At 43.6% G+C, this 11,628-nt stretch overlaps 1 protein-coding gene across 1 annotated transcript in view; it reads left to right on the forward strand.

Moving 5' to 3' along the window:
• Positions 1-8,398, forward strand: part of LOC141082977 (SLAM family member 9-like) — a 57,938-nt gene extending 49,540 nt beyond the window's left edge. Inside the window, exon 6 of the mRNA XM_073567070.1 lies at positions 5,823-8,398. Within this exon, the coding sequence (XP_073423171.1) occupies positions 5,823-5,933 (111 nt within the window). The 3' untranslated portion in view covers positions 5,934-8,398. The remainder of the gene's footprint in view (positions 1-5,822) is intronic.
• The last annotated feature ends 3,230 nt before the right edge of the window (positions 8,399-11,628 follow it).

The raw sequence follows: 11,628 nt of genomic DNA on the forward strand, positions 1-11,628 counted from the left end.
CGGCCGAACCCATCAATATCGGTATGTCTGGCCAACTTTAGTCGAATGTGTATGGCGTGGCTTAAGGCTTTGGTCTGTACTTTGAATGCTTGTGTGATGGCCTTCAGACAACTTTTTGTGTCTTGAGATCATCATCTTTCCTTTCACCATTAAGCTTTGATGAGAACAAAAAGCCCTTTTGAGGCTCTGGCAGAAATCATTTTTAGACATATTAATACCCAGATCTTCCACAGCTAAAAGAATTATCTGAATGTGGTCATTTCCTAAGGCTCTTTCACTCTCGTTCAGAGAATATCCCATTAGTCAGACTTTCATATATCAGACGGACATAATTGTCTAAGAATGAACAGTAGGCAACTTTCTGACAGCTTTGTTTTCGACCGAAACCTGAGTTTGGTGATGATCAGTTTGAGAACAGATATAGGGAGCTTTTAACACATTCTGTTAGAATGAACACATTGGGAAAATCCCCTTGGAAAATTCTGTAGATGTTCCTGGCAGTAACGGTGTGTGACATGTATTCTGGAAAATGTTCAACTATAAGTCTAGAATAAGCTCAGACTGCTTTGTAAAAGTTATACAATTGCTTGCAGGATGGGCCTACATCATTTTGGGTCTGTCCATTTATGATCAAACCAATCTTCCCTTTGACATCCAGTTGGTGGAACCTCTTTGAGAAGACCACCTATGGAATAAGATGGAATAAGAAAATCAGGACTGAATTTTATACTTTATGTAGAAGAGTCTTTTGGTCCTCCTTAGGAACCATGCACTGTCTCAGTCCAAGGCTGGGACCTTGCCATATGGTGTGCAGACTCTTTTCACAACCATCTAGTGCCGAGAGTGGTACACTCCAGTAGGGCTGTCAAAATCATCTTCATAAACAACTTCTGTAGGCACCATGGCTTGTGTACACCTGCTACCTTAGCACCAGGCGGGGTCATTGCCATAGGGAGTGCAAAACTCTTTTCACAACCTTCTAGTTTTGGACTCTAAACACCATCTTAATGAATGGGTCTCTTAGGCACGAGGCTTGGGTACAACTACTATGTTAGGAACAGGCCAGGCATAGCTATAGGGAATGCAAGCTACTTTCACATCCTTTTAGGGTTGGTGGTTATAGACCCCCATGAGGACTCTAAATGCCATCCTACTGAACAGCTCCCTTAGGCTCCATGAATTGTGTGCATTTACCATAGAGAAGACAACCTCTTATGACATTCATCTAGTGTTGGTGGTTATAGATCCCCATCTTAATGAAGATCTCCCTTAGGCACCATGTTCAGGTGTAACTACTACATCAATATCAGGCTGGACTGTAGCCAAAGGGGGTGAAAACTATTTTCACAACCTACTAGGGTTGACAGATATGGCCTTCGTTAAGACTCTAAACACCACCCTACCGACCATCTCCCTTAGGCATCAGGATCATGTATAGGTGGTACAATCTGCATTCACAACCATCTAGTGGTTATAGACCCCATGAGGACATTAAACATCATCCTACTGAACATCTCCCATAAGCTCCATGGCCTAAGTGCATTGCCATAGGGTGATCAACCTCTTATGACTTTCAGCAAGTATTGGTGGTAACAGACCCCCATTTTATTTAACAGCCCCTTTACACTGCGTTCCAAATTATTATGCAAATTGGATTTAAGTGTCATAAAGATGTAATTTTTTGTTTTTCAAATAAACTCATAGATGGTATTGCGTATCAGGGCTCTTTGGATGACTGAAATCAATCTCAAACGCCTGTGATAATTAGTTTACCAGGTGAGCCCAATTAAAGGAAAACTACTTAAGAATGATGTTCCACATTATTAAGCAGGGCACAGGTTTCAAGGAATTTAGGAAAGAAAACGGATCTCTCTGCTGCTGAAAAGCATCAAATAGTGCAATGCCTTGGTCATGAGATGAAAACATTAGATATTTCCCAAAAACTTAAACGTAATCATCGCACTGTTAAGAGATTTGTGGTTGATTCTGAGCACAGACATGTTTGTGCTGATAAAGGCAGAATGAGGAAGGTTTCTGCCAGGCAAGTTCATCGGATTAAGAGAGCAGCTGCTAAAAAGCCATTACAAACCAGCAAACAGATATTTAAAGCTGCTGGTGCCTCTGGAGTCCCTCGAGCCTCAAGGTGTAGGATCCTGCAAAGGGTTGCTATGGTGCATAAACCTACTATTCGACCACCCCTTATCAGTGTCCACAAGCAGAAATGGTTGCAGTGGGCCCAGACATAAATGAAGACTAATTTTCAAACAGTCTTGTTTACTGATGAGTGTCGAGCAACCCTGGATGGTCCAGATGGATAGAGTAGTGGATGGTTGGTGGATGGCCACCATGTCCCAACAAGGCTGCGACATCAGCAAGGAGGTGGAGGAGACATGTTTTGGGCCGGAATCATGGGGAAACAGCTGGTAGGGCCCTTTAAGTTTCCTGAAGGTGTGAAAATGACCTCTGCAAAGTATATAGAGTTTCTGACTGACAGCTGTCTTCCATGGTATAAAAAGCAGAAATGTGCCTTCAGGAGCAAAATCCTCTATATGCATGACACTGCACCATCTCATGCTGCAAAGAATACCTCTGAGTCATTGACTGCTATGGGCATAAAAGGAGATAAACTCATGGTTTGGCCACCATCTTTCCCTGACCTCAACTCTATAGAGAACCTTTGGAGTATCATCAAGCGAAAGATCTATGATGGTGGAAGGCAGTTCACATCAAAACAGCAGCTCTGGGAGGCTATTGTGACTTCATGCAAAGAAATACAAGCAGAAACTCTCCAAAAACTCCCAAGTTCAATGGATGCAAGAATTATGAAGGTGATATCAAAGAAGGGTTCCTACAGTATGTAACTTGGCCTGTTAGGATGTTTTGGAGTTAAATACCTTTTTTGTTCGGTGAATGTGACCTCCTAATGCTGCAAATTCCAGAAATGAGCATTTTCAGTTCTTTAAAACAGATCAAATGTTTAGAAATTCTACTGTGCCTAATAATTTGGAACAGTGCAATTTGAGTTTTTATTCATTTTGGAGATTATACTGTTATCATTGGGAGGTTTCTTCAATAAAATTCGATGCATACTCTAACGGGTGATGACTTTTATTAGACTGACTGTCATTTGTACTGACTATTTAGGAAAATCAGAGAAAAATATCATTTGCATAATAATTTGGAACACAGTGTAGGCACCAGACCTTGGGTGCAACTACTACATCACAATCAGGTGGGACTCTTGCCATAGGAGAGTGCAATCTCTTTTCCCAACCATTGAGTGTATGGTAGACTAGTAATACACCGGATCAGGACTCTGAAAACCATTTTTATGAACTGGCACCATGGCTCAGGTGCAAAGACTACGTCAGCACCAGACTGGGGCGTAACATAGAGCACAAGCTCTTTTAACATCAAACTAATGTTGGGAGTGATCCACCCCATTCAGATCCTTTGTAGCTCAGTTTCTGTAAATGATCGACTTAACAATTCGGCTTTTGAAGTGGTTCAATGGTTATAGAAGCAGCTTCAGCTTCAAAGCTTCTAAGCTTGTGAACATAGCAAACGATTCGGCTTTCTTGAGCTCATGTAAGTGATCTGCCCTTCTCGACTTCAGAGCCTAAAGCGCTAGGAGTGGGATATCCCAGGTCACACGGCTCCATCGTGACACTATTTACATACACGAGAAGCGACAGTCCGCTAGATAGCATATGTCCAACCGGAGTCACAACTGCAAGTCACCATCCAGATGTGGAAGCGCAAATCAAGAACATCTGCACATGTTATTTTCTACACCAGAACAGGGGGAAGGAGAAACGACCACAAGGGAACAAACAGTAGAAATATCTGCAGTCCTGCATACAGTCTGGACTCAATAACATCCGACCACAGGGCCAGGAGACATATGCTAGACACAGATCCTGCAACTGTTCTGTAGCTCCCTCACAGCACGGTCGGTCTCGCTGCACTTTGGACAGTCCCTGCATTTTAGAAGCTCCCGCAATAATAGACTGATCACAAACAGTCCCATCTCCGAAGATTACCTATTAATGCAGGATAAGATAGGTCCGCCAGAGACTGCGACACTCTTAGTAACCATAATAGAGCTGGTATTAGTCATTGTACAGGAGGAGGAGGTGAGCTGTGACATCACGCATTGTGATTGGTGGATCCTGTGTTGTCAGTTATTGTACAAGAGGAGGCGGAGGTGAGCTGTGACATCACCTATTGTGAATGGTGGATCCTGTGATGTCTGTCATTGTACAAGAGGAGTCGGCGGTGAGCTGTGACATCATGAATTGTGAATGGTTGATCCTGTGTTATCAGTCATTATACAGGAGGAGGCGCAGGTGAAATTTTACATCACCTATTGTGAATGGTGGATCCTGTATTATCTACTGTATATAGAGATGTTATCAGTCATTGTACCGGAGGAGGAGAAGGAGGTGAGCTATGATGTCACCTATTGTGAATGGTCGATCCTGTGTTGTCAGTCATTGTACAGGAGGAGGAGGTGAGCTGTGACGTCAGCTAATGTGAATGGTGGATCCTGTGTTGTCAGCCATTGTACAGGAGGAGGAGAAGGAGGTGAGCTGTGACGTCACCTATTGTGAATGGTGGATCCTGTGTTGTCAATCATTATACAGGTGGAGGAGGAGGTGAACTGTGACATCATCTATCATGAATAGTGGATCCTGTGTTGTCAGTCATTGTACAGGAGGAGGAGGTGAGCTGTGAAGTCACTTATTATTGTGAATGGTGGATCCTGTTTTGTCAGTCATTATACAGGTGGAGGAGAAGGTGAACTGTGACATCACCTATTGTGAATGGTGGATCCTGTGTAGTAAGTCATTGTACAGGAAGAAGCGGAGATGAACTGTGACACTGTGTATTGTGAATGGTGGCTCCTGTGTTTTCAGTCATTGTACAGGAGGAGGAGGTGAGCTGTGACATCACATATCGTGAATGGTGGACCCTGTGTTGTCAGTCATTGTACAGGAGGAGGAGGTGAGCTGTGACATCACCTATTGTGAATGGTGGATCCTGCATTGTCAGTTATTGTACAGGAGGAGGAGGAGGTGGGCTGTAACATTACCTATCGTGAATGGTGAATCCTGTGCTATCTACTGTATATAGAGGTGTTATCAGTCATTGAACAGGAAAGGGAGGGGGGAGCTGTGACACCACCTATTGTGAATGGTGGATCCTGTTATCTACTGTATATAGAGGTGTTATCAGTCATTGTACAGGAAGGAGACCAGGGGAGCTGTGACATCACCTAGTGTGAATGGTGGATCCTGTTATCTACTGTATATAGAGCTGTTATCAATCATTGTACAGAAAGGGGAGGAAGTGAGCTGTAACATCGCCTATTGTGAATGGTGGATCCTGTGTTATCTACTATATGTAGAGGTGTTACCAGTCATTGTAATCCAGTCTGTGATGATAATAAGACTTCTGAAAAGTCTCTAGTAAAGAACAGCAGGTATGAGTGAAAAATATCCCTAGCAGCCAGTATAAAAATTGGAAGAATTGTATTTTTTTTAAATACGGATTGTAATATGAAAAAAAAATGTCAAATTTTAAAAAAATGCATTTAAAACAAAAACCTGATTTAAACAAAAAGTGATTTTCTGATGATTTTTCCCCTTTAATACAAGCTAATGATGTTGTAACCAGAGTGGCAGCTGTTATCTTCTAAGCCTTGGCCGGCTGTTGTAATCTGAACATGGTTTCTTGTTTTTGGTAGGTTTAATATGTCACCCCCACCCTTATATGTGTTAGTGATACTGAATCTTCTCCGGTTTTGTTTTTTTCTTCAGATAATCAATATGGAAAATGATCACTATATCGGAATGCCTTCTCCGCAAAAGGTGAAAGTGGAAACGGTGTACACCACGCTGCAACATCCACAACCGAAGTACATGCGATAGCTATGATACGCGAGAGCGTGGGAAATTAAGATGTAGCATCACCTGCTATGGAGAAACACAAGTCGTGTGCACACTCGGCACTCCTCCATGCTACAGGCGCTGTTACTGGAGCTGTTCTGCCTGCGCCCCAGTAATCATATGTTATATCCACTGGCTTTACTGGATTCTCCTCCATCATATACCTGTAACTTGTATGTCACCCATCCCATATATCTACAAGCCCTGGAGATCAGGCAGCCATGCAGTGGTCAGAGACACGATATGGAGAACCCAAGGGGAACAAACGTTGGTACCACCTGGTTTCTGGATTTTTATGAGGAGGATTAACTTTTATCTAGGGTTGGAAAAAGCCAAGAAGAGCTGTCCTTATCTTTGGAGGACCCGGCATGTTTATACATTTCATTAGAAACTGTGTAGTACCTCATTTCTCCACCGGTAGTGCTGTTGGGAAACTGAATACTTCTCACTACAGATTATGGGTGATCATCAGGGATTACAGCAGCGAGAGGTTTACTTTTGGGTTAGAAAATCCAAAAATGACCAACCCTTTCCAGACTTAGGTGAGTGTGTGATGAGTATTTATTTAGTCAAACACCAGAATAGAGAGGTAGTGTCTCTTTAATCCTTACTGATTGCTCAGGGGCTTTACTAATGAATTCACCCAGTATCATACATCATGAGGTCATCATACTTAGCTCATCTATGCATTTTTGTTCCTAATCACACATCACCGATTCAATCACCTTCTGTTTACTGGGAGTTTATAGGGTGTAGGCTGAAAGATTACGTGTAATTAGAGACTTTAGATCATGAGCTTTATTAGGGACAGTGATGTCTGTAAAGTGCTGTGGGTAGGGAGCGTGGGTAGGGAGCTGAGCGACGTCGGAGAACCCCTTTAACCATGACTGGTAGACACTTGTATATAAAATTACACCTTATTTATTATTTCCTGAGCAGTATTCCTAATTTCATCTATATATACTGTCCGCCAGCCACAGAATAAAGTGCATTTCCTTTTAGGGTAGTTAATAAATATCCTGTGGATATAGGATAAATGCCTGATACTGGGGGTGCAAGTACTCAGCAATCCCTCTTTGCCGATGCAAATCTTCCCGGCTGTGAGACAAATACTTCTGCTATTGCTTTATATTAAAGCTCAAGTATATTATGAAGTTGACTTTTTATTATGCGCTTAAAAAAAATCTTTAACACCTTAAAGGGGTTGTCCAGACTATTGTTGACCTATCTTTGGAAAAGATCATCAAGATTCGATCAGTGGGGTTTAGTTTTTGCATTTCAACTTTTTTGTTATTTATTTTATTGTATATAATTTTAATATCTTTTTTTTATTTCTTTTGTTGTTTTTTATATCATTGTTTTAAAAATGTATTACATTTTTTTTCCCTCAACTTAGGGGATTTTTAAGGGGTTTTTTTTTTTACACCATTAGTATGATAATTTATTTTGAAACCTGTGTATTACAAGTCATGTTTGACTGGTCTTTAAAAGATCATTCCAGTGATCCTGAGATTGCTGCTTTGGAACCCCAAAAACACGACTCTGCTGAGCCACCGTTTTGCATGGAGCATATGATCTGCCTCAGCTCCATTAATCCTCTATTGGACTGCCATAGATAGTAGACTACAGCGCTCCTTTATTTCCTGCAGTCCCGTTGACAATGAATGGAGTGGAGGCCATGCAAGCGCTCTTCTACTCTATTCAAGATGGGGTTACTCCACTCAGTGTAAATGCTTCTATTCACTGGCATCAAGCAGGGATCTTGGAAATGGGGAGAAAGCGAAGCTCAAGGTAAAATATTAAACTTACGGAGCTTTTCACGAAAGACCTGGGCGGTTGCTCAGTTTTCAGAATCTGTGACAGCATAATGGAGATTATGTGAATTATTAATGGTCCCTTGCCTGTTATGGAAAAACAAGCAGAGACGATATGGCCCATTATGTCCATTGACGTCAGTGCCTGGAAACAGCAGATGAGATGAGTCAGTGTTCTTCTGTAATACATCCGTCTTTCAGTTAATAGCTTTATCTCCATGATGTCCTGCAGCAATCGATACAGATCCATTACATGAGACCGAAGGATTCAGCAACGGATAGTTCTCTGAGCCCCAACAGCACGTTGTCTAATATTACTGGGACTTTACCAAAATGTTTTATGCTAATAAATGGAAATTACTTTTTCCCCCTCAATAAAAAAGAATATTCCAGGGAAAACAGCTGAGTCGGAATCCTAGGGGGCGGAGCATGGCACAGGGGTTTTCTCATGGGTGTTTCCTGTGTCAAGCACCGCCCCCACAGTGTACAGTTGATGTCTGAATGCAAAATCCACCATAATCCACAATAATAAATAAAATAAATAAATAAATTCCTCACTTCTCTGTGGATAGAGACATTGAGCAGAATCCAGGCCTCTGTTAACAGCAGCTGATTAAACATATATTTTGCGAAGACTAAGTAGATCGGCTCTTGACTATGCGCATTTATGTTTTAATAATTAAAGGGGTATTCTCATCTCCAAAACCCTATCCCAATATGTAGTAGGTGTAATAATAATAATATTAGCAAATACCTCCAATTAGAAATGGAGTATAGCTTGTCTGATTCGCCATGTCTCTTTCCTCATATGCAGGCTTTGCAGGACCTTAGGTATCCATGGTTACAAACCACTAGCAACTAGCTAACTAACTGTCACTTTATTAGTGGCCATAACCATGGATACCTAAGGTCCTGCAATGCCTGCATATGAGGAAAGAGCCACAGCAAAAAGTAGAAGAAGCTGACAATGTGTTCTATTTCCCTGCAGTGCCTCAGCAGGCAAAATTGAGTATTACACATTTCAAGTATAAATCAATGATCAGTCCGCACCCTTACAGTAGTAGTTATATAATAATCTTTTTTTAGAGATGTGATAGTGCATATGGATAAGAGTGGTGCTATTTCTGATGGTGCCAGGAGGAAAATTAAAGGATTATCTCCTCAAACAACCCCTTTAATGCAACAAAATTCCTTGTGGCTCACTAACATCTTTTCGTTATCCAAAAAGTGGGATCTGGCATCCATGCTCGCCAAGTAAGAAATTCAACTATCTAACCCTAACCAAGACAAGAAACTCAGGTCAGCGTCAAATGCCCACGTGGGTCGTGGGCACGTCCTTTCCATAAAAATCCAGCCCACCACAGAGCACCACAAAACACTGGTCTGACATGTTTGCTAGCAGTCAGCTGAGTTCCAACCGCAGAGGGGGGGGAGTAATTTCCTGCTTTTCTTTTGCATGGCATCTCCTGACTCCCCCATCCTCTCTTCCTGTAGGTTAGTGTTTGCCGAGAACAGGAGATTGGCCTTTATGACCATGAAATGTGATATCCTGCTCTAATCTCTGGGTAGAGGGAAATAATGAGCAGCAGCTGGTACCTGTGCTCAATTAGTGCCATGGGACTTAGAGATATTATGGACACAATCCAAACCAATACTATGTCAGGCATTGGTCTCACAGTGTGCCCATGTGGATTTTGAGAAGGCTCATAACACTAGAGAAACACATACAGGGGACAACTCTGTGATTTCTGGGACCCCCTGTGGACCCATACTACGGACTCTGGAACCCTTAGAACAGTGCTCTGCATGAGCGGAGATGCGTATGCTCAACTATCTCCGATGTACAGCCCCCTTCTTTCAAGACCCTCGCAGCCTGACCTCAGTGACTTCAACGTTATCCGCTATTATATGGATAAGGGACAACTTTCCTTTTGAGTAACCCTTTAAGGTCATTATGTGATATCCCCTCCTGTCGACCACCAAGTCTATAGAAGCTAATTGACCAATCATTTTTTAATTGGGAGTGTAGATAATAGATGGCTTGGGAAAGCCAGGTACACCCTGGGAAAACTGTGGATGTGTGCTTTATGGCAGCTGCAATAAATGGGAAACAATTGATAGAGAAATGTCAGTTGACAATTAAGGGCATTCTACACATAGCGATATCACTAAAGCATCACCGATTTTGTGACGCAATAGCGATATCGCTAGCGATCTCACTTTGTGTGACACGTACCTGCGACCCCCCCCCCCCACACACACACACTGGATATCGCTCTCTAATGTCTTGGGTCATTTTTTCCTCGTTGGCATCCCACTGGCGCCGACTAGCAACACATGGACGCAGGCGGAAGTCGTCATCATCACTGCGGTGTGACAGGTAAGAGCGACCGCCGACGGATCGCTTATCGCTGCTATGTCGCTGGTGAGATCTGCCTGAGTGGCAGCTCACTAGCGACCACCTAGCGATGCACCAGTGATCCTGACTGGGTCGTATCGTTGTCGGGATCGCTGATGCATCACTAAATGTAACAGGACCCTAAGGGTACCGTTACACCTAGCGATGGACCAGCGATCCCGACTAGCGATATGACGCGGTCAGGATCGCTGGTGCATCGCTAGGTGGTCGCTAGTGAGCTGCCACTCAGGCAGATCTCACCAGCGACATAGCAGGGGTCGGGGGTCGCTACTTACCTGTCAGACGAGGCGATCCTGCGTCCTCCCGCCCGGCTCCACACCTCACTCGTCGGCGCCACAGGAAGCGCAGCAGGAAGTGACTGACGAGAAATGGTCCAGGAGCTTCTCGTGCGATCAGCGATTACCAGCGGGGGAGCCGGTCGGAGGTAAGTATCACATGCAGCGATATCGCTAGCAATATCGCTGCTACGTCACAAAATCGGTGACTTTACAGCGATATTGCTAGCGATATCGCAGTGTGTAACGGGGGCTTTACAGTCCCTAGGAAGTCCCCTTGTGTAAGTACAAGGCAATGCTACAGATCCTTATCAGTGAGCCTGGGGTGTGCTGATACCTTATCTGGGCCTCCAGTAATATAAATCCTGGAGAAAACTGGAAACATCAGACTAATACGAGGGGGTACCACCCCCCAAAAAAACAAGAATTACTTTTTTTTTTATTTAAGATAATATCTTGACACCATGAATCCCCTTCACAATCCCACCCATTAAGCCCCCGTCACACATAGCGATCTCATTAGCGAGATCGCTGCTGAGTCACAAGTTCTCCTAAGGTGCGGTACCCCACCATCCTGGTAAGTTGGGAACTCCTTTCCACACTCCAACACTCGCATCCCACACAACAGGGTAGTTCTGCACATCTCATCGAGGTCCTCTCTTCTCCTATATATTAGGAGCACCTGTGGTGGTTCCCTGCATGGAACACTGGATGTTTTGGGAGGCGGGTGGAGTTTAGACCCATATAAAAGATTGGGAAGGTTTAGAATTACAGGTCAGTCTGGGGTGAGTCCCAGAGGAGGAGGAGGACAGTCAGTCAGGAGAGTCTGAGGAGTGCTGCAGCTGCCTCAGTGACCATAGCCAGCTGGCACGTGAAAGTAAGAAAGGTGGAGAGACGTAGACCTGTAACCTAAGCATCCATCAGAAGGAGAGACAAGTACAGAGAACAGAGAGGAGGAGTGGGTTGGATAGGAACCCTGCCTATAGGTTCTCAGCGCAAGACCGGGGCCCGCTCCCTGAGGTTGTATGGACACTTATGGTTCTGCAGCAGACACCAGTGGAGTAGTTGACTGTAAATGCACTACTCCCATCCAAGACTTGGGACACAACAGCAACACGGATAGAGAGCCTGGATCCAGGAGCATCCCCGAGCAGGCTACAGCTGTCTGT

Source organism: Dendrobates tinctorius, unplaced genomic scaffold, assembly GCF_039654945.1.
Source record: "Dendrobates tinctorius isolate UK_male_01 unplaced genomic scaffold, ASM3965494v1 ptg000019l, whole genome shotgun sequence".
Taxonomy (NCBI): domain Eukaryota; kingdom Metazoa; phylum Chordata; class Amphibia; order Anura; family Dendrobatidae; genus Dendrobates; species Dendrobates tinctorius.